Consider the following 24,133-nt stretch of genomic DNA (forward strand, 5'->3'; position numbering starts at 1 on the left):
TATGTTCTAAAGGGAACTGGATAAGTACTTAAAAGGAAAAAAATTGCAGGGCTATGGGGATAGGGCGGGGAGTGGGACTAGCTGGATTGCTCTTGCATAGAGCCGGCATGGACTCAACGGGCCGAATGGCCTCCTTCTGTGCTTTCCATGATTCTAGTGATGTTGGTTGAGGGATAAATGTTGGGAGGATATCGGGAGAACTACCCTGCTCATGGGGTTCTTCAAAGACTACCAATGAAAAAGCTGCTGGAGACACTTTAATGTGATTTTTTTTCTTCTTTCTTTCCCCACCCCTCTGAAATTTACAATGGACAAATTTTGATGTATATGGAGGAACAACTTCAGAGGCAGAGGAACATGTTGAACGCAGACAATCTTAAGTTGTTTTTCCTGGCTTCGTCTCATGAAGCCTGCTTTATGTTAATCAGAGCAGAACTTTATTTTGTCTCCAACTTATCAAAGTGTTTCATGTACAATCATGTAGGTGGCCATTTGGTACACAGTAAAATCTTGCAAACAGCAATGAGATGAATGACCAGTTAATCTGTTTTTGGTGATGTTCCTTGAGAGAAATGTTGGCCAGGCTACTGGGAGAGTTCCCAGCTCTTTAATGAAAAGTGCTGTTAAGATCTTTAATATCCATCTGAACAGACAGACAGAACTTTGGCTTAACATCTCATCCAAAATATGTGCTTTCAACAGTCCAGAAGTGAAGGAATGCTGCATTGTCGGAAGTGCCATCCTAGATACTTGAACCATTGCCTTCTGACTTGGTGGCAACAAATTGAGCTAAGCTGTCATTTCTTGGTAATGGAGATGTGTTAGTCTGTGCCCTGGGCTTTGGTGCCTTCCTATATGAAAGGTTAAGGGAGAGAAAAAGATTTTTAAAAATTAATATTTTGTGTCAAAAATGAACCTTCAGTAACGTGTGTGTGTGTGTGTGTGTAATATTGGCTCAGAATTTGCTGGGAAAATAACGGCAAATTTAATGCTACGTCATTATTAGAGTGTAAATAACCAAGCAGTTTGTGGTGAGGGAGAGATACGGCATGAGTTGCGAATCGCCACAAATTACTGGATGATTTGCGCCGCTCCACTGTTAGCCTCGCGAAAACGGGAGCTCACTGTCGACCTCCCGCATGAATTTCAAGAAATTGCTGCATTTGCACTGTTAATATGAATTAAACTAGTCACAGAAGGTTAGGGCTAGTACTTAACAACATAAGGACCCTTTTAATGACGAGATTTATGTTGCTGCAATGCCACTCAACCTCTCCGGCCCAGAAAGGGAACAGTTGAAACTTTGGCGTCTCGTTCCTGTAGGTAGTAAATTGTTCCTAGAGGTTTTTAAAATTTAAAATATTTTTCCTTTGTTTCTTTTTGTATCTCTCTCTTAATCCAATCTTTCTTTCCCTCTTTCTCTTTCTGTATCCAATTTGACTCTAATTCACCCTATTTCCTTCTGTTGTTCCTCTGTTTCTTTCTCTATCCTTAAATCTCATTGGTTAAGGAGATAGACTGTTGGTCCAGTAGTTCACCAAGGTCCCAGATGCCCCGTTGACCTTGCCACACTGTTATCAGCTCGCATTTCCAACAATTTGCAGTGCAAAAAATTTGAGCTGAAGGGTGAGGAAGAAAATCTAACTAACTGGGCACGCGTGAGATGCCCCCTCCAGCAAATTTTGGGCCAATGCAATTTATTTTTTCCTCCCTTAACATAATGAACTTTGCATGTGAAGGAAGCCCTGGAAATGCACTTTTTTAGTTTCTAAAAAAAAAGTACAACAATTTTTTTTGTGATGTTTTCTTAATAGATGTTAATGCTTCAAGATAATTAATTAAATTTTAAAAAACTATTTCTGAAAACAATCACTAAATTCTTAATCAGTACTGAACTAAATGTATTGTGATTATAGCTACATGCAGTATTCTCTGAGGACAAAGGCAACCAAAAAAGAAAGTTTCTGAAGCGTGGTGAAGGACTAGCAAGATTCTCGAAAGTCAAGTCAAGTAATTTGGCATCTATCAAAGCTGATAAGGAAACAAACGTAACCAACCAAAAGGTACCAGATTCTCAAAGCTCGATGAAGACAACTCGTCAACAAATGCAGCGTAAATTTACATTATTAAACAAAGAAAACCATAATGGGGGCTCAACCAAGGTTAGCAACAAACCAAAGGCAGTCGGTAAAGGAAAGAACAACTCTGCAGTGTGTGTTAAAAAGGTAACTGACTTGGGCAATAGTGATGGAGATAATGCCTTCCAGTCACCTCTGAAAATGCAGGCAGAGAAAAAAATAAGTGTGCCGGTTGGTAAAGTTCAAGATATCCATAAAACTGTGATCAGCTGTAAAACTGAAAGTGTAAACATAGTTCAGAAGTGTGAACAGAGTACAACAAAGCAAATTGGACAGGGCAGCATAGCTTCAGATGGACTGACGTCAGTTCATAACGCTGAGCGATTGCAGACAAATGAAGGAAATATAGTTCCCATGTGGCCATGTAATAGAGCTGCAACTGGACCAGAGTATGCATTTGAGGTATCATTTCAGAAAAAGTTGGAGAACTGGAACAAGGAAAAAGAGAATGAAAATATAGAATTGAATGAGTTTGAGTTTCTGGAGCAGGCTGCTGAAGAACTTTCCTTCTCTAGCAACTCTTCCTTTGTGCTAAAAATGGTACAGCATGATTGGCAATACAATAAAGGTCGCAGATTATCTTCTACTCCAATCAAATCTGAACAACACCAAGTGGCTGAAAATTCAAGTGGGCCAATGAACAATAGGAGTACAGATTTTGAGATAAAGGAAAATGTTTATCTTAAGAACCATGATATTTTAGAACATAGTGTTAGGTTAGAGGAAAACTTCAGAAGTGTTTTTGCCTCACCAGTCAGTGACGAAGTAGCATTCAAAAATGTTGAATGTGATCCCCAAGAGGATGAATATAGTAATTATGATACCATTTCAGATTCAGAAGTAGATGATCTGGATTCTACACTGACAAATGATAAAAAGAACAAACATTCAGTGGTCTGTAGCAGTGACAAAGAAGATGATCCTAAATCGAACTGTGGAAAACAACCAACCGACATTCTCCATAAAGACAAGAACATGGACACAGATCTTGACTTGTCGTCGTCTGATGATGATGATGATATTGAAATGCCTACTGTGATAGAAAACAAAAAGCTTGTGTTGAGCCAGAAACCAGATTCCTCCCTCTTTAATTCTAAATGCAAAAGCAGCTCACCCTTGCATCGAGAAAAGACTGAGTTTGATGATGACCAAACATGGGCTGACCTGGAAGAGGCTGGATTCATTAACCATGAAGATAACTCATCAGAACCTGTTAATGCTGCTGTATTAGTTACTCAAGGTTTATCTTCTGGCAAATCAATTGAGGATAAAGTTATGAGAAGAAAAATTGCTTCTGCTAAGAAGGGAGAGGCTGTGGATGAAAGGAACATGAACAAATCCACAGAATTACCCCCCACCTCTGATCTAATAACAAGATTGTTTCCTTCACTGAAACCTAAGCCTGGGTCTCTTCAAGGGTTGGGACAAAAACTTAAAGCTGCGAATGACAAACCATTAGGTATAGTACATGCATGCATCTATTTTCATTTTTGATTTAAGAACTGTGAAGTATGTTACCATTGCTCTTAAAAGTTTAAGAAAAGCTTGTCACTTACTGTACTACTCCATATATTTCTGATGGTCTAGAGCAGGTATGGCTAACCTTCAATTTTCAAGAATGAGATTAAGAAATGATATGCAAACAGAGCCACAGATTGTAAATATAGTATATGTCCCTTAATTCCCTTTTATAAGTGCTTTAAAAACAAACATGGTTCCTATCTAAGTACTTTGTGTACTCAGAGGAAATGCAGGCAGTCGGGTGATATAGCGATTATGATGGGGGGTTGAAATAGGAGGCATACTGCTGCACAGCGAGAACTAGGAGATTATAAAGATGCTGCTTAACCCACCTAATCCCACACACTCGCCCAGTCTCTGTCCTGCTGATCGTCATCTCTAAGTTGAGTACTGGAAATTTGCTTTTAAAACTCCTTGATCTACATATAGCTCTATAAGCATTTGAAAAACCAATTGGCAGTTCCCAGCTTAGTGATGGGGATTAGATCACTAAGTGTAATGTGGTAAGTGGAAGAGGGGAGGAAGGGAGATTAGGAAATATGGAGGTACAGCAGCGATGTTAATTAGGAATCGTACAGCTGCATAGGGAGATGGAGGCAAGCAGATGTCATACAGTGAACCAACGTTGGTTATGGATGCTGAGATGGGATAGAGGACAGTGTAATTGGGTACGGAGGGTTAGAGGGCATACAAGGGTAAGTGGCAGCAGAGCAAGTAGCATTGATAGAGATTAAGCAGCAAGAATGGTGCAGGACATGAGCAGAGAAGGTCAACAGATATTGGCTTGAGGGTGACGAAACTGGTCTGAGGACCACACAAAAACAGATAAGGAAGTCAATGAATAGGGAATTGGGAGGGAGCCACTGATCATTGAAGCCCACCTTTTGCCTACACGGGCAGGTTGCAGCCCTTGCAGTCTCACTTCCCTACTAAGCAATCCACCATCACCACTACCATCCACCTGAAAGGTAAGAACAAATACACAGATCGAACAGAAGAGAGAGGAAGGCAGATAGACAAGAATTATGCAATAGAAGTAGTTTAGAAAAGAAATATAAAAGCACAACAGGACAGAAACAGCAAAACGATGTGTTTCTAATTGGCCATTTTCATTATCCCCCAACTTACTGTATATAACGCAACAGGAGTGTGTGGGAAAAGTGGTGAGTTGAGGGAGTCTGTGTCCACTGATGAACTACCAAGGGGGCTTTGAAAGCAGGAGGTCTGACACTAAGAACAGGAGTACAGAGAGACTGAGACTGAGGATGAGGGAGCACTCCCAGCAGGTAGAAAGATCTGAGAGCGTCCATGACCTCAGCCTATCAAACTGGAACATGTGAGGAATCTGATGTAGGGGTTTATGTTTTTGTTGCATAGCAGTACTGACAGTGCTGTGCTCAGAGAGCGCTCCATGTTGTCATGTGCTACAGAAGATGAACAGAAAAAAAACATTATTTGCACTTTTATCTTTTGCATCAACACAGGTTAATAGTCAGTCAGAGGAAACAATGAGGTCTTTGCATAGGCACTTTCTTGCATTTGTACTCCAGTCAGAATTCAGATGGATGGGCTGGCCTGGATTGTGAAGTATTGAGGGAAGATGTACCTAAAGTTGGAGAGTAGGATGTGTCAAGCCATTTAGGGGAAAGTTATTGGAATGAGTGGAAAATGCAATAGGAACATTTCAATTTTTTTCTGAACTGTTGAATTTTTTGTGTTTATTATGAATATTTTAGTTTTATAGAAATATAGTGGAGTGAGTGAGAAATTATCATGGCAACTATCTGAGGAAATTCTTTTTGCTAAGAATTGTTGGGGAGGGACAAAACCTTGTGCAATATGATTGGTGAGATAAAAGTAACATAATAAAAAGCACAGACTAGAAACTTAACCAATGAAAAGAAGAAAATTGATTATCTTCAAATAAAATAAATTGATGGAGGCTCACAACAGACAGAAAACACACTGTATAGAAATATATACATAGGGGAGCAATATATATAATGGGATGAATTTCGGCGAGGGTTCTCCAGCTTGTCTGCTGTAATTCGTGGAAGAGCTGCAGAAACCCCGGAAAATGGCGCAATCAGCATTTACACCATTTTCCGGGGTTTCAATGGGCGTTTCACCAATGTTATGGTGGACAATCGGGAGAACCATTGCGGAAATTCACCCCCCCCCACCCCCACCCCCTGGTGTGGTAATTAATATTTCCAATATTCATATGGCCATAAATTGTATGTTTGAGGCAGCATTGAGAATGAAGTGTTAGATCTCCAGTTTTTCAGTATACTTTTAAAAAATATATATTTTTACAGCAATTATTTTTAAATATATTGTACTGTTTTCTAGGTGGTGGTATCCAGTCCAAGTTGCTGAGGGATAAACTAGTAGAATTAGAATCTGAAATTAACCAGTTTCGAGCGGAAAATGCTACGCTGGCCAAACTCAGAGATGATAGGGAGAAAGCCATGGTGGACCTAAAGTAAGTGCGCATGGTTATTTTTAATAGAAGAAGGTACTAATGCAAGCCTTCTTTCTCCATGACCTAATTGTGAAATAAAGAAAAGTTCTTTTCCCACACCCTCTCAAAAATTCATAGAATGAAGCAAATAACTTGTACAATGACCCAATGGAAATCACTATTTGTTACAAGTTTTGGTCTTCCCTTAGATATTCTTTTGGGTACAGTGATGCTAGTCACTCTTGTAAGCGATTTGAGCATCTTGTGTTTCGGGGTGTGCTTGTACTGCCCAATATCTCCCTATACACCAGCTTACTCAGGGGTGTAATAATAGTACCTCCTTGAAACCTGAACTGGATATCTGTGACTTTTGCACGTGCTGCCACGTCAATATCTCCAGTATTTTTGAAGCCAGACCAAGAAAACACTTGGTAAGACAAGGCCAGATATGAATTGTTAAGCTGCTTTATTTCACAGACAACCCCTGATGAATGCTCAGAACCAGGAACCTCCCAACACAATGAGTGTAAGGTGTGTATCAAATACCAAGACAGGCTAACAAATTACTTATTGTTTTCAGTCTTTGGGAAGCAACTTCAATGCTTATTCCATAAGCATTTTAACCAGCTTTCATCTGTACTTTTTAATTTAAAATTGTGTGAATATACTTCGCTTTAAAAACCCAACTAATTTCTGTGGCAAAAATCCAGAAACATAATGCTCTTAATGCAGGAACCTAGTAGGCGAATAGTTAAAAAGTAGGATTTGTAGGTTTGGCTTTTATTTGAATATCCGGAATCAATAAGCCTTTTGTTCAGCATGAAAGAAGACTTTACAGTGGCAGCAGCTATGTAAGGAAGGAGGAGAAAAACAAGGCAATAAATTCATTTTTCATTTTCATTCTTATACAGTTTTTTTAATGTCCCCTTTAAACCAACATTCCTCCTTTTCTCAAGGCAGGTAATGTGCTCTTAAGTGTTTGTCAGGGGTTCAACTTCCACTATTCCCTTCTTCCATCTTGTAGGGAATTACTTAGTTTCCACTCAGACCTTCCTCATATGGTTTAGTGATAGAAGAATATTCCAAGTAGTGAATTACAATATTCATATCTTCCCATTCTATTCAGTGTGCTGCACTACCACACTGCTTACTGTTTGTTTAATAATTTTGTCTTTGCTTCATTTGAAATGTATTTTGTCCTGCCATTTTTCTCTTTACCCCATTCCTTGTCTGAGAAGGCAAGTTGCTGTGAGGATTTATCCCAGTGCCACGTTTGAGCTGACTGGCAGAGGATATATTTGAATGTTCTGAGGTAATCTCTCTAACTTTTTCTTCTCTCTTCCAATAGGATAATGCATACAGTATATTTCCATGTTCCCAAATGGTATAAACTGATAAATTCATGAGTATAAAAGTTTGTGCACAGCATTACCACCTTCCCTACTTGCTAATCTTGACGCAGATTAATTGTGAGAATGAAAATACCTGTGGATTAACTAGTTTGTCAAACTTTGTCCAGAAGAACTTCTTTTTTAAAAAGTAGTGGCTCCCTCATGATGTTGCCCATGGGAATCTGGAGCATGATTGTGATGTTTATTAACTTGGTCATTGCTTTAAGATCACTACTCCACTATTCCCATTGGGAAATTGATATAAAGCACCCATTGCAGGTAATTGTGATTGCTTGTAAACTCTTGGGGCCGATCACAGAATTTTTTTAATATTCGATCATGGGATGTGGGCGTCGCGGGCAAGGCCAGCATTTATTGCCCATCCCTAATTGCTCGAGAAGGTGATGGTGAGCCGCCTTCTTGAACCAATGCAGTCCGTGTGGTGAACGTTCTCCCACAGTGCTGTTAGGTAGGGAGTTCCAGGATTTTGACCCAGCAATGACGAAGGAACGGCGATCTATTTCCAAGTTGGGAAATTGGGACTTGGAGGGGAACGTGCAGGTGGTGTTGATCCCATGTGCCTGCTGCCCTTGTCCTAGGTGGGAGAGGTCGTGGGTTTGGGAGGTGCTGCAGTGCATCCTGTCGATAGTACACACTGCAGCCATGGTGTGCTGGTGGTGAAGGGAGTGAATGTTTAGGGTGGTGGATGGAGTGCCAATCAAGCGGGCTGCTTTGTCCTGGATGGTGTCGAGCTTCTTGAGTGTTGTTGGAGCTGCACTCATCCAGGCAAGTATTCCATCACTAGAGAAAAAGTACTAGGTAAACTAATGGCTGACAAGTCCCCTGGACCTGATGGCTTGCATCTGAGGGTCTTAAAGGAAGTGGCTACAGAGATAGTGGATGCATTGGTTGTAATCTTCCAGAATTCACTAGATTCTGGAAAGGTCCCAGCAGATTGGAAAACCGCAAACATAACACCCCTATTCAAGAAGGGAGTGACACAGAAAGCAGGTAACTATAGACCAGTTAGCCTAACATCTGTCATTGGGAAAATGCTAGAATCCATTATTGATGAATTAGTAGCAGGACATTTGGAGACTCATAATACAATCAAGGAGATTCAACATGGTTTTATGAAGGGGAAATCATGTCTGACAAATTTATTAGAGTTCTTTGAGGAAGTAACGGGCAGGGTGGATAAAGGGGAACCAATGGATGTAGTATATTTGGATTTCCAAAAGGCATTCAATAAGGTGCCACATAAAAGATTACTGCACAAGATAAGAGCTCATGATGTGGTATTGGGGGTAATATGCTGGCATGGATAGAGGATTGGCTAACTAACCGAAAACAAAGAGTCGGGATAAAAGGGTCATTTTCAAAATGGCAGTCTGTAACTAGTGGGCTGCCGTAGGGATCAGTGCTGGGGCCTCAACTATTTACAATTTATATCAATGACTTGGATGAAGGAACAGAGTGTCTTGTGGCCAAATTTGCTGATAATACAAAGGTGGAAAAGCAAGTTGCGATGAGGACACAAAGTGTCTGCAAAGGGATATTGCAGGTTAAGTGGGCAAAAATTTGACAGATGGAATATAATGTGGGAAAATATGAAGTCATCCACTTTGGGAGGAAAAATAAAAAAGCAAAATATCATTTGAATGGAGAAATACTACAAAATGCTGCAACACAGAGGGATCTGGGTGTCCTCATACATGAAACACAAAAAGTCAACATACAGGTGCAGCAGGCAATCCGGAAGGCAAATGGAATATTGGCCTTTATTTCTAGGGGGATGGTGTATAAAAACAGGGAAGTCATGCTACAACTGTACAGGGTGCTGGTGAGACCACACCTGAAGTACTGTGTTCAGTTCTGGTGCTCTTATTTAAGGAAGGACATACATGCATTGGAGGCAGTTCAGAGAAGATTCACTAGGTTGATTCTGGGTATGGAAGGGTTGTCTTATGAGGAAAGATTGAACAGGTTGGGTCTATGCTCACTCGAGTTTAGAAGAATGAGAGGAGATCTTATTGAAACATACAAGATTCTGAGGGGACTTGATAGGGTAGATGCTGAGAGGATTTCCTCATGGGGGAATCTAAAACTAGGGGGCATAGTCTCAGAATAAGGGGTCGCCCGTTTAAGATGGAAATGAGGAGGAATTTCTTCCCCCGAAGGTCGTGAATCTTTGGAATTCTTTACCCCAAAAAGCTGTGGAGGCTGAGTCATTGAATACATTCAAGGCTGAGTTAGACAAATTTTTGATCAGCAAGGGAATCACAGGATATGGGGAAAGGGCGGGAAAGTGGAGTTGAGGTAAAAATCAGATCAGCCATGACCTCATTAAATGGCGGAGCAGGCTTGAGAGGCCGAATGGCCTACTCCTCCTCCTATCTCTTATGGTCGTATGGTTATCACACTCCTGACTTATGCCTTGTAGATGGTGGAAAAGCTTTGGGGAGTCAGGAGGTGAGTCACTCGCCGCAGAATACTCGGCCTCTGACCTGCACTTGTAGCCACACTATTTATGTGGCTGGTCCAGTTAAGTTTCTGGTGAATGGTGACTCCCAGGATGTTGATGGGGGATCCGGCAATGGTAATGCTGTTGAATGTCATGGGGAGATGGTCATTGCCTGGCGCTTGTCTGGCACGAATGTTACTTGCCACTTATCAGTCCAAGCCTGGATGTTGTCCAGGTCTTGTTGCGTGCGGGCTCGGACTGCTTCATTGAGGGGTTGCGAATGGAACGGAACACTGTGCAATCATCAGCGAACATCCCCATTTCTGACCTTTTGATGGAGGGAAGGTCACTGATGAAGCAGCTGAAAATGGTTAGGCCTAGGACAACTGTTTGTAAATTTTTGGCTCCGAATCAGAAGAATCTATCATGAAATAACTTTTTTTTAAAAGCCACCTATAGATAGTAGAACCAAGGAAGTTTACAGCACAGAAAGAGTCCATTATGTCTCAAATTTTTGCTGGAAACATCCAAACTTAATCTCGCTCCCTGTTCTCTTCCCCCATATCTCTGCTTCAAATTTTTATCCACTTTTCTCTTAAAAAGATGCAATGATCTCTCCCTCAACAACTCAGTCGTAATACTCTAACAACTTTTTTTTTCCGCTGGTGGGGTTACGTGTAGCGTGACATGAACCCAAGATCCCGGTTGAGGCCGTCCTCATGGGTGCGGAACTTGGCTATCAATTTCTGCTCGACGATTTTGCGTTGTCGTGTGTCTCGAAGGCCGCCTTGGAGAACGCTTACCCGAAGATCGGAGGCTGAATGTCCTTGACTGCTGAAGTGTTCCCCGACTGGGAGGGAACACTCCTGTCTGGCGATTGTTGCGCGGTGTCCGTTCATCCGTTGTCGCAGTGTCTGCATGGTCTCTCCAATGTACCATGCTCCGGAGCATCCTTTCCTGCAACGTATGAGGTAGACAACGTTGGCCGAGTCACAGGAGTATGAACCATGTACCTGGTGGGTGGTGTCCTCTCGTGTGATGGTGGTATCTGTGTCGATGATCTGGCATGTCTTGCAGAGGTTGCCGTGGCAGAGTTGTGTGGTGTCGTGGACGCTGTTCTCCTGAAAGCTGGGTAATTTGCTGCGAACGATGGTCTGTTTGAGGTTGGGTGGCTGTTTGAAGGCGAGTAGTGGAGGCGTGGGGATGGCCTTAGCGAGGTGTTCGTCGTCATCGATGACATGTTGAAGGCTGCGGAGAACATGGCGTAGTTTCTCCGCTCCGGGGAAGTACTGGACGATGAAGGGTACTCTGATTGCGTCCCGTGTTTGTCTTCTGAGGAGGTCTATGCGATTCTTCGCTGTGGCCCGTCGGAACTGTTGATCGACGAGTCGAGCGTCATATCCCATTCTTACGAGGGCGTCTTTCAGCTTCTGTAGGTGTCCATCGCGTTCCTCCTCGTCTGAGCAGATCCTGTGTATTCGCAGGGCCTGTCCATAGGGGATGGCCTCTTTGACGTGGTTAGGGTGGAAGCTGGAAAAGTGGAGCATCATGAGGTTGTCCGCGGGCTTGCGGTAGAGTGAGGTGCTGAGGTGCCTGTCTTTGGAGATTCGTGTGTCCAAGAAAGAAACCGATTCTGAGGAGTAGCCCATGGTGAGTTTGATGGTGGGATGGAACTTGTTGATGTTATCGTGTAGTCGCTTCAGTGATTCTTCGCCGTGGGTCCATAGGAAGAAAATGTCGTCTGTATCTGGTGTATAGCGTTGGTTGGAGGTCCTATGCAGTGAAGAAGTCGTGCTCGAGCTTGTGCATGAAAATGTTGGCGTATTGGGGTGCGAATTTGGTCCCCCTGGCTGTTCCGTGTGTTTGGGTAAAGAACTGGTTATCGAAGGTGAAGACATTGTGATCCAGGATGAAGCGGATGAGTTGTAGGATGGCGTCTGGAGATTGGCTGTTGTTGGTGTTGAGTACTGAGACTGTTGCAGCGATGCCGTCATCGTGGGGGATACTGGTGTAGGGTGCCGAGACGTCCATCATGGTGAGAAGTGTTCTAGTTCAACTGGTCCGTGGGTGCTGAGTTTTTGTAGGAAGTCTGTAGTGTCGCGACAGAAGCTGGGGGTTCCCTGTACTAGGGGTTCCCTGTACGATGGGTTTCAGGATGCCCTCGACGTATCCAGAGAGGTTCTCACACAGGGTTCCGTTGCCTGATACGATAGGACGTCCGGGTGTGTTGGCTTTGTGTATCTTTGGGAGGCAGTAGAAGTCTCCCACGTGGGGAGTACGTGGGATGAGAGCGCGTAGGATGCTTTGAAGGTCTGGATCAAAGGTCTTGATCAGTTTGTTGAGCTGGTGGGTGTGTTCTTTGGTCGGATCTGCGGTAACCGTCTGTAGTGTTCCTGGTTGTCCAGTTGTCGGTATGCTTCTTTGCAATAGTCCGTTCTGTTCTGTATGACAGTGGCTCATCCTTTGTCCGCTGGTTTGATGACGATGTTACGGTTGGTCTTGAGAGCGCCAATGGCGTTGCGTTGTGCTCGGGTGACATTCTGGACTGTCTTGTGAGTGCGGCTGATGAATCTGGCGTTGACGCATCTCCTGACAGCTTGAGCATACATGTCAAGCTTAGGGCAGCGACCCTCCGGAGGAGTCCAGTTTGACTCTTTCTTCTTCGGTTGCTGTTCCGCGGATCCCTCTGTCTGCTGTTCCGGATCGTTGATTGTCTCGTTGGGTTCGCTGCTGAAATCTTGGGATTTGTGGAAGAATTCCCGGAGCCTCATTCTCCAGACAGGAGGGTTCCCTCCCAGTCGGGGAACACTTCAGCAGTCAAGGACATTCAGCCACCGATCTTCAGGTAAGCGTTCTCCAAGGCGGCCTTCGAGACACACGACAACGCAAAATCGTCGAGCAGAAATTGATAGCCAAGTTCCGCACCCATGAGGACGGCCTCAACCGGGATCTTGGGTTCATGTCACGCTACACGTAACCCCACCAGCGGAAAAAAAAGTTGTGTTTTTAATACAACTGGACATTCTGTCTCTGTCTCTGTCTCTCTCTGTCTTTGTAATCTGACCCATTGTGTATTGAGTATACTGGGATGTAATGTTTTCTGTGGCTAACCTGTCTGAACACCAACCACACCTTTGATTTGTTGTGATTGTCTCCCAGCCTAATATGCTATGCGTTTTTAGAACCCCTCACTCACCTGACGAAGGAGGTGATTTTCAAATAAAACTGTTGGACTATAACCTGGTGTTGTAAGATTCCTTACATTTGTCGACCCAGTCCATCACCGGCATCTCCACAACATATCTATTTTGAAGACAGTGGTGTTAATTCATTGGTTTAGGTTCTTGGTTGAAATGTGATATTAAAGTCGAAGAAATTGCTAAAATCAGCTGTTTAATCTTTAGAAAAGAAATTGCAGACTTTGAACGCAAGAAAACTGAAGAGATAACTCAATTGGAAGAATACAAAAAAGAAGAATTGAAACGACTACAAAAGGAGCGAAAGATTTTTGAAAAATATACTGCAGCAGCAAGAGCCATCCCTGACAAAAAGGAAAGAGAAGAGATACAGGTGAAATTCTTCCTTTGGCATAGTTACTTCCTGTGTTTTTTTGAAATGCAGGCCCAGTATCCAACAGTTAGGAATCCTTTTACTGAATTCCTGCCTTATGAATGGACTATTGGTTTGACATATTTGAGAATTCACTAATATATGAAATTTGCTTAGTCCTTTTTCTCTCTGGTCCATTTTTCGAGTAACTTTAAAGCACTCATACTTAACCTTCCCCCTTGGCAAAATACCAACACATGCTCTAGAAAGGTCATCCCATGAACTAAGAACTTGAAGAGTTGTAGAAACTAATTACACAATGGAAAGAAACATGGATTTCACAAGTGGACTTTCAATTGGTGTAGAAATAGCTAGCGGTGAAGTGGAAAGGGATCTGAGGTCAATGGAAAAGAAAATCGAGGGGGGGTGTATAACGAACGGCAATCCCCTTTTCTGCCACTGCTGAAAGTCAAAATCAACCCTAACGTCAAATTGCTTGGAGCAGCAATAAACCAAGCAGACAGAATGATTCGTTATATTGTTAGGATTGTAGAGTATAAGTTAGATGTCATGCTAAAATTGTATAGTGCTCTGGTCAGATCTCACCTTGAGTACTGTATTTAGTTTGGTTGCTGAGGAAACATTTAAGTCATGGTGATTGTGCAGAAAAGAGCTATGAGCTGATCCTTGGCATGAAAGGATTGAGTTGAGAGACTGGAGAAACTGGTGCTCTTTGAAGTTGCCTCCTTTCAAGGCTAAAGGATTCCTTATTGAACTTTACAATGTATTAAACAGGGTAGATGAGGTTAAATTGAAAACCTACTTCAAGGTATGCCAGGATACTAGAATAAGGGGGGAGGCACTGGTTTAAACTGGTAAAAGGTAAATTTCGGACCGATGTCATGAAGCACTTTATGCAGAGTGATCAAAATTTGAAATGGTCTTCTGAGTAGGGTAGTGGAGCAAAAACTTTTTGTTCAGGAGACAGTAAAATAATGTGATGAGGCACCTAACTTTTTCTTTGTTCTGGATGGATGACTAAGATGCACTGGCCTCCCTCATCTGTATTCTTAAGATCCTCAACATTTTTATTTGCTGGCAACCTCTTTATACACTTCTTGCCATCTAATAACTGCATCATAACTATAAGATATTTAACAAGGTAGATAAGGTTAAACTCAAACCCTATTTCTAGGTATGCCAGAATGCTGGTTAAAACTGGTGAAAGGGAAATGAAGGTTCACTAGATTGATTCCTGGAATGAGAAGGTTGTCCTATGAGGGGAGATTGAGTAGAATGGGCCTTTATTCTCTGGATTTTAGAAGAATGAGAGGTGATCTAATTGAAACATATAAGATTCTGAGGGGGCTTCATAGGGTAGATGCTGAGGTGGTTTCCCCTGGCTGGAAAGTCTAGAACTTGGTCGAGTCTCAGGATAAGGGGTCCGCCATTTAAGACTGAGATGAGGAGGGATTTCTTCATTCAGAAGCTTGAGAGTCTTTGGAATTCTCTACCCCAGAGTGCTGTGGATGCTGAATCATTGAGTATATTCAAGGCAGAGATAGATAGATTTTTGAACTCTTGGCAAATCAAAGGATATGGGGATTGGGCTGGAAAGTGGAGTTAAGGTCAAAGATCAGCCGTGATCTTATTGAATGGGGAGCAGGCTTGTAGGAGCCATATGGCCTCCTCCTGCTTCTATTTCTTATGTCAGGCAAGCCCCATTTAAGTAAAGTATTCAAAATGTTATTTTCAAAGTCAATGGATTTTTTTCTTTTTTGGCTAAGGGCAACAGTTATTCTACCAGTGTGGTTCCAAATCTTGCCATTCCAAGCATTCAGTTTCGGAGGGCTTAAAACAGGCAGCCAAAGTACAGACAGTGATTTTTTTTTTATTCGTTCGTGGGATGTGGGCGTCGCTGGCGAGGCCGGCATTTATTGCCTATCCCTAATTGCCCTTGAGAAGGTGGTAGTGAGCTGCCTTCTTGAACCGCTGCAGTCCGTGTGGTGACTGTTCTCCCACTGTGCTGTTAGGAAGGGAGTTCCAGGATTTTGACCCAGCGACGATGAAGGAATGGCGATATATTTCCAAGTCGGGATGGTGTGTGACTTGGAGGGGAACGTGCAGGTGGTGTTGTTCCCATGTGCCTGCTGCTCTTGTCCTTCTAGGTGGTAGAGGTCGTGGGTTTGGGAGGTGCTGTCGAAGAAGCCTTGGCAAGTTGCTGTAGTGCATCCTGTGGATGGTACACACTGCAGCCACTGTGCGCCGATGGTGAAGGGAGTGAATGTTTAGGGTGGTGGATGGGGTGCCAATCAACCGGGCTGCTTTATCTTGGATGGTGTCGAGCTTCTTGAGTGTTGTTGGAGCTGCACTCATCCAAGCAAGTGGAGAGTATTCCATCACACTCCTGACTTGTGCCTTGTAGATGGTGGAAAGGCTTTGGGGAGTCGGGAGGTGAGTCACTCGCCGCAGAATACCCAGCCTCTGACCTGCTCTCGTAGCCACAGTATTTATATGGCTGGTCCAGTTCAGTTTCTGGTCAATGGTGACCCCCAGGATTTTGATGGTGGGGGATTCGGCGATGGTAATGCCGTTGAATGTCAAGGGGAGGTGGTCATTGCCTGGCACTTATCTGGCGCGAATGTTACTTGCCACTTATGAGCCCAAGCCTGGATGTTGTCCAGGTCTTGCTGCATGCGGGCTCGGACTGCTTCATTATTTGAGGGGTTGCGAATGGAACTGAACACTGTGCAATCATCAGCGAACATCCCCATTTCTGACCTTATGATGGAGGGAAGGTCATTGATGAAGCAGCTGAAGATGGTTGGGCCTAGGACACTGCCCTGAGGAACTCCTGCAGCAATGCCCTGGGGCTGAGATGATTGGCCTCCAACAACCACTACCATCTTCCTTAGGTATGACTCCAGCCACTGGAGAGTTTTCCCCCTGATTCCCATTGACTTCAATTTTACTAGGGCTCCTTGGTGCCACACTCTGTCAAATGCTGCCTTGATGTCAAGGGCAGTCACTCTCACCTCACCTCTGGAATTCAGCTCTTTTGTCCATGTTTGGACCAAGGCTGTAATGAGGTCTGGAGCAGAGTGGTCCTGGCGGAACCCAAACTGAGCATCGGTGAGCAGGTTATTGGTGAGTAAGTGCCGTTTGATAGCACTGTCGACGACACCTTCCATCACTTTGCTGATGATTGAGAGTAGACTGATGGGGCCGTAATTGGCCGGATTGGATTTGTCCTGCTTTTTGTGGACAGGACGTACCTGGGCAATTTTCCACATTGTCGGGAAGATGCCAGTGTTGTAGCTGTACTGGAACAGCTTGGCTCGAGGCGCAGCAGGTTCTGGCGCACAAGTCTTCAGCACCACAGCTGGGATGTTGTCGGGGCCCATAGCCTTTGCTGTATCCAGTGCACTCAGCCGTTTCTTGATATCACGTGGAGTGAATCGAATTGGCTGAAGACTGGCTTCTGTGATGGTGGGGATTTCGGGAGAAGGCCGAGATGGATCATCCACTCGGCACTTCTGGCTGAAGATGGTTGCAAATGCTTCAGCCTTGTCTTTTGCACTCGTGCTGGACTCCGCCATCATTGAGGATGGGGATGTTTGCAGAGCCTCCTGCTCCCGTTAGTTGTTTAATTGTCCACCACCATTCACGACTGGATGTGGCAGGACTGCAGAGCTTTGATCTGATCCGTTGGTTGTGGAATCGCTTAGCTCTGTCTATAGCATGTTGCTTCCGCTGTTTAGCATACATGTAGTCCTGAGTTGTAGCTTCAGGTTGGCACCTCATTTTTAGGTACACCTGGTCCTGCTCCTGGCATGCTCTTCTACACTCCTCATTGAACCAGGGTTGATCCCCTGGATTGTTGGTAATGGTAGAGTGAGGAATATGCCAGGCCATGAGGTTACAGATTGTGCTGGAATACAATTCTGCTGCTGCTGATGGCCCACAGCGCCTCATGGATGCCCAGTTTTGAGCTGCTAGATCTGTTCTGAATCTATCCCATTTAGCACGGTGGTAGTGCCACACAACACATTGGATGGTGTCCTCAGTGCGAAGACGGGACTTCGTCTCCACGAGGACTGTGCGATGGTCACTCCTACCAATACTGTCATGGACAGATGCATTTGCGACAGGTGGATTGGTGAGGACGAGGTCAAGTAAGTTTTTCCCTCGTGTTGGTTCGGTCACCACCTGTCGCAGGCCCAGTCTGGCAGCTATGTCCTTCAGGACTGGGATAACATATAAAAATAATGAGAGAAATTATATTTGTTATACAATGTAATTATATTTTAGCTGTAATAGTCATGCCCAGTTGTTTTTCATGTATGAGTTTGTAACTCTATCTCTTTCTGGTTAAGGTGCTGAAACAACAGATTGTAGACTTGCAAGAAGAACTGAAACGAAAGGAATTAAGATGGTCAAGTACCCACACAAGGCTTCGAAACCAGATTGATATACTGACTAAGGAAAACCTAGAGCTTAGAGATGAGGTTAAGATAATGGAAAGACTTCGGTTGGAAACCTGGAAGAAAACTGAAGCAGTAATTGAGAAGAAAACAGAGGCCTCGCCTCCACAGCGAAAGAAAATGGAATTAGTGGTAAGCTTATAATTCTTTGGGTGTGACAACACTTTCACATGTTAAATCACTATCCAGTTAACAGTAATTCTACACACATATTGCTCAAAATAGAGAATGCCCAATGGAAATCATGAACAGATTATCCTGTAAGGGCTAGGAAGAGGGACCGTAAGAGGTGTTCTGTAAAGGTCTTCCTGGTTACAGAATTAGTATTCTGCAGTTTCTCAGTGTTTTTTAGTTTCGAGCTGCTAAAGATACTGGCATTCAAACCAATTTTAAATTCATCGCAAGTTTATATTTCAGAATGTGAATGTTTAAAACTATTCTCTTCTCAGTACTGAGTTAGCTAATGTCAGCTAGGAGAGTAGTAGAGTAAAATCACATATAATGATCCAGGTTTATTTTGACCTGACATTAAAGATGTCCATTGTAGAATGGGCAGAATACCAGATACAAGCCAAAAAAGTTCATGTAGATCTCCTCACTTCGTATCTTTGTACTTAGAAGGAGCTGCAGTAATTCCCTAATGTGGATGAGCGATCTCTATTATTAAATTTTATTTGTGATTAAAACATCTAATTACACGACATAGCATATAAAATGGTATTGCAAAGTCAACTGCCATTTTTATATATTTACCTACTTGCCTAACAATTTTTGTAACACATAAGTGACAGGGGATATCCAATCCAAATAGGAGTTTCTAAAGTTGTTCATTTTCAGATAATCCAGAGATACCTTATATTAAAACTTCAAAGGTTGAGGAATAATTAGGGAGAATTGTATCTTTAAGTGGGATAAGAAATATAGAAATGAAGGAAGGGTGAATATACACACACAAAAGTAAAACGCAATAGCCTCAAATGAGTCACCTTCAACTCATTGTGAGCAAAGTCACAGGAAATCCACTTATAATGTATTAAGTCTTGCCCTGTGCTCACTCCTGTAATGCTTGTATTATAATTTTGAATCACTCTTAATCAGTCAAATTTATTATAATTGTCCCCAAATTTCTTTCTCATCTCTAATTAGCAGACTGTATCATAACTTCCGGGCTAGACTTTTTTTAACCACTGCAGCAAGTAAATTGCACAGAATTGACAGCACGGAAAGCGGCCATTCAGCACAACTAGTCTGTACCGACTTTTATGTTCCACATGAGCCTCCTTCCACTCCTATTCATCTAACCCTATCAGCATATCCTTCTATTCCTTTCTCCTTCATGTGCTTATCTAGTTTTCCCCTTGAATGCATCTATACTATTCGTCTCACTACTTCTTGTGGTAGCGAGTTACATATTCTTGCCACTCTTTGGGTCAAGAAGTTTCTCCTGAATTGCCTATTGGATTTATTGGTGCCTATCTTATACTTATGGCCCCTAGTTTTGGCATCTCCCACAAGTGGAAACAGTAATCAAGAAATTTGCATTAGGTGAACAACAAAATAACCAACCAACGGGTCCATCATACTACTCACTGGTGATATTCCCAATTTTTAAGCCAATTCCATTATCCCCATTTATGATGTTGCCTTCGCCAAGACAAAACAAGATGATCTGATTCACTGAGAGAAGACCCAGCTCTCCAGACACAGACTCCAAAACAAATTAACCACTAGGCCCCTCCCCCCATCCAGAGGTCAGGAACCATATGGCTGCTGAGATTCCTTAAAAACACTGACCACTGCCTCACCTATTTCCTGAAGCATTTTGATCCAGTTACCCTGTAGATATTTAATTCCTCAAGGTGATTCTGAACATGTTTTCAAACAGATCAATGAGTGACCAGCTCCAACCTAGATATAAATGTAGGAAATCGGCAGTGACTCTTACAATTAACTTACAGATTCTACTTTCTGCACTCGCACTCTCTCTAACTGATGTAAAGCCACCTTAAAATGCTGTGTTCCCCGTCCCTCTGTTTTTTAAACAAAAAGCAACCACCAGTTCTACTGTCTCCAATTTATTAATTGACCAATCAAACAAACCTAGGTTTCTGATCTGCAGCCTGGGCTGTAAGTGACCTCAGCATTCATGTGAAGAATGCAGAGTATTAAAAAACACAATTACGTTCTGTTTATATAATATAAAACAGCATTCTCTCTCTTACCATGGACAATGCCACGAGATTCACTAGTACATTAAAAAAAAGTTGTGTCTAGCTTGTATCTGTTTTTTTCGCACTTCAGGTGTTGCATATGGAGTTTTTGTGTCGCATTTTTCCTTTTTTTAAAAAAAAAGAGCCAATCTGATCCCCAATTCATTTGAGGATCAGTTAAGACCAATCGAACCTTTAACTGATGTGACTTTGTGACCTTCAAGCAACACACACCAGTTGCACAAAGCTACACTGTGGCAACATAATAACACATCCCCACCATCAACTTTCTGTGGGTCTCCGTTGACCAGAAACTCAATTGGACCAGCCACATTAATGCAGTAGCTACTAGAGCAGGTCAGAGGCTGGAGATTCTGGGGCGAGTGGCTCACCACCTGACTTCCCCCATAACCTCTCCACTCCTTCACTGTATGGGGTGTAGAAGTTCATAAAACCCTCCTGCCGTATAGGACTATCCACCCTACGGTTGGTGTAAAGATAGTTGACGCCATGGAGGGAACGTCCGTGGCACAGTCTGTCAGACTGCTAATCAGCCTGTGAATCCTTCCACTGCTTCACACTATTCTCCAAGGGAAGAGTGTGAAGATATGAAAAACAAAACTATCCTGACTTGGATATATATCGTCAGTCCTTCATCGCTAGCTCAAAATCCTGGCACTCCCTACTTAACACTTTGGGAGCTCCTTCACCATGCTGACTGCAGCAGTTCAAGAAGGGCCACCATCTCAAGCCCCACTAGGGATGAGCAATAAATGGCAGTATTGCCAAACTACGTCCACATCCCAAGAATGAATTTTAAAAAAATCTTTGGGGTCAGTGGTAGGCACATCTTGGCACTCCATGATGCACTGCCTCTCCGAATTTTGGGGCCTTTATATTTAAATGTAATATAGATGCTTTCCAATATTGAGTATGATTGATGCAATTCAGGATAGCTTCTACCGGTGCTGTTATTTTACATCTGTATCTTTAATGTTAAAGCAATCAGAGTGGATAAGTATTCTACTACAAGTCTCTAATGCCAGTTCTTGAGTTGGCTGCTTGGAGGTGTTCTGGTTGATACTACACTTCCCCATCTCCCTATAGAGAAGTATCTTGTCTGTTTGATGTACCCTGACCCAGCTGATAAAATACATTGTAGAATACAAGAGTGTTCCATAAAATCCTCAAATCTTCCTTAAAATATTTCTAGCTCTGTTTTCTTTTATTTATAATTGTGCAGTATATTTCACCTGTGATAGTGTAAAATTTTTCTTAAGTAAAAATTGCCAGATAGAGATTTAGTGTGATACTACAGAGAGATGAATTGTGAGTCTGTCTTAGAATTATTCCTGATAACCTTTTAAAATCTGTAATTTGAACAACTTTACAGTATCGATTGTTATACAATTTTTCAAAAAATGCTAGCATTGAATTTGGGAATAAAGATGCATAGTATTTGTTATTTCAGACATCTCCAAGAGATGTTAAACTGAGTCCTGCTGTGAAATCCTCTGCTCCTGGAGTGACCAGAAATAGTTTGAAGGAAAGTAAGTATATATCTGCAAATAAGAGTATGGAGAAATTAGTGATTGCATCCTCAGTGAAAATATATATAGTCAACAAGGTTATTTGTTGTGCTACATCACATTGTAGTATTTTAAAAACTTTTTTATAATGTATGGGATTAATATTATAAAATACAAGTTCAGAATGATATGCTTCCAAGAGTTTGCAAAGTTAGTATGCATGCCATATGCAATACACTCAATAATGTATAAGCAAAGTTTATAGCATAATGTTTAATTGTTTCTAACTGCAAATATTAATTATTGAGGATAGTGGATTCTTCCTTAATGGGTATAAGAAGTGCAATAAAATATTTAATCTGTAAAGTAACTTATCTGGAACAGTTATCAGCCTATGAAGAGATGTCAATAATTTTACACACCATGACTGGGGGTGGTTTGGTGGTCATGATTGTCTGTGCCATGATGTACACAGGTTCAGTTCCTGATCTAATCTATAACTAGTGGTGATGTGCCAAGTGGAGACCGCCATCTCCCTGCAAGGTGGGGGTGGCGGGGGGAGAAAAGTGAAAATCAGAGGGGAAAGTCATGCCATGGTGCTCCTTAGCACCTCCTGACAGTTGGGTACAGGGGATGTTGGTGAGAATCTAGAAGCAGGCTGTAACCACCTTCTCGGACCATGAGTGCAGAAGAGAATAATTACAGAAGGTGCAGACTTGGGGGCATTGGCAACCATGGAGGTATAGAAAGTAGCATGACTGTTCATATTGCAGCAACCTTGACAACGAGGGATGGTCACTAACAGCACAACCAAAGATGATTAACCATTTCTTTTTATTGATGCAGGTTCAGCTTCTTTAACGTCTTCCATATCCCTCAATAATGTGACTGACACAACAGTGGCCGGTATGATACATTCAGAGCCTTCTGAAAATTTTCCAAGTTGTGGCAAGGTTTCAGCACCAGATAGCTCTGTAAGTCTTCTGTTAGTCTTATGAGTATGTGTATTAATGGAAAAATATCAGATACAGATTAAAGCTAAAAGTTCAAAGCAGTGAGTTACAAATACAGGTTGTACAATTTTAGGTTGTGGAGATTTGATACTTTTGAAAAATGAAAGATTTACTATGTAATTTAATATTTTATAGTTGGGCTGCCCCAATGGCCCAATGAGTTTATCCAGTGAGTAGCTGAACCATAAAGACTGGAAAGGTCCCAGGTTCAATTCTCAATTCCACCCGAGTTAGCTGATCTGAGTAGGGGCACTGTAATTGGCCTGAGTGCCCCAGGTTAGAGAGGGGAAAATCAAACCAGGGTTCTTGCTCTTGATTGCTATCCTGTTGAAATGGTGCCTGTGAGCATCAGCTGGACAGGATCAGGCTCAGCTGCAATTTTGTTGTTTCTCCCCCTCCCTACAGTTCAATAGTCCCATAAACTCAGTAACAAGGCTGGTATATGAATAATGACCACTTGGCCAAGGTACTGGAAGACAGCTAGCACTCATGGAATCATGCCCCAACAAACTGTCAGTGCCTTCAGGGCGGGGGGAGAAACAACATTTTTTAAAGTTTATTTATATAATTGTTTTAACAGACTTTTGTTTGGAAGCACATATTATAAAGCATCGGATCACATGTGTGTGTGTATATGCATTTATGTATCCTTGCACATGTACATACACACTGATACAACTCGATGCTTTATAATATGTGTACATGTGAGTGTTTTATATACTGCGGATGCTGAATAAAAAGAGAATGCTGGATCACTCAGCAAGGCAGGCAGCATCTATGGAGAGAGGAATCATAGGTTACAGTACGGAAAGAGGCCATTCGGGCCATCGAGTCTGTGCCAGCTCTATGCAAGGAAGGTAGAGTTAACATTTACACTCAATGACCTTGAACCAGTTCTGACAAAAAGTAATCAACTTGAAACGTTAACCTTGCTTTCCTCTCTCCACAGATGCTGCCTGACTTACAAATAAAATCAATACACTGTTTTATAATAGGGATGTTATCAACAAAGTGTAATGGGGCAAGTGTTGCAGGAAGTTCATGCCATATGCAAGACCTTCAATATATCACCAGTTGATCTCCTATGCTCATAAGTCAGAGGATACATTTGTGTCATCTTTGTATTGCTGCTTTTCTCTGCTCCCTGTTTGTTATCTTGTGTGTCTTTTTCCTCCCTGTCATATTGTTCTGTCCTCTTCTGCTTCTCTCGCTCTCCTCCTTTTGGTTGGATGGTGTAATGGGAAAGGCAGCATTTTCTGGTGGCAGCTGTGAGGCTCCAGGCAGGGGAGAGATCCAGGCATTGTTGTAGGTGGCAATTTCTCTTGCCTTTTCTCATCTTTTCTGGTTGCCTCACCTGTTATCCTTGTGTC

The 24,133-nt window shown here is 42.5% G+C and overlaps 1 protein-coding gene across 5 annotated transcripts in view; it reads left to right on the forward strand.

Annotated features, from left to right (window-relative positions):
- The window catches only part of cenpj (centromere protein J), a 65,143-nt gene that overhangs the window by 22,899 nt on the left and 18,111 nt on the right, over positions 1 to 24,133 (forward strand). For all 5 annotated transcript variants that reach the window (XM_067986104.1, XM_067986105.1, XM_067986106.1 and 2 more), the window contains exons 8-13: positions 1,917 to 3,597; positions 6,012 to 6,144; positions 13,383 to 13,548; positions 17,904 to 18,143; positions 21,693 to 21,771; positions 22,597 to 22,724. In XM_067986104.1, coding sequence (XP_067842205.1) covers positions 1,917 to 3,597; positions 6,012 to 6,144; positions 13,383 to 13,548; positions 17,904 to 18,143; positions 21,693 to 21,771; positions 22,597 to 22,724 — 2,427 coding nt within the window. The remainder of the gene's footprint in view (positions 1 to 1,916; positions 3,598 to 6,011; positions 6,145 to 13,382; positions 13,549 to 17,903; positions 18,144 to 21,692; positions 21,772 to 22,596; positions 22,725 to 24,133) is intronic.

This window comes from Heptranchias perlo, chromosome 6 (genome assembly GCF_035084215.1).
Source record: "Heptranchias perlo isolate sHepPer1 chromosome 6, sHepPer1.hap1, whole genome shotgun sequence".
In the NCBI taxonomy this organism is placed as follows: Eukaryota; Metazoa; Chordata; class Chondrichthyes; order Hexanchiformes; family Hexanchidae; genus Heptranchias; species Heptranchias perlo.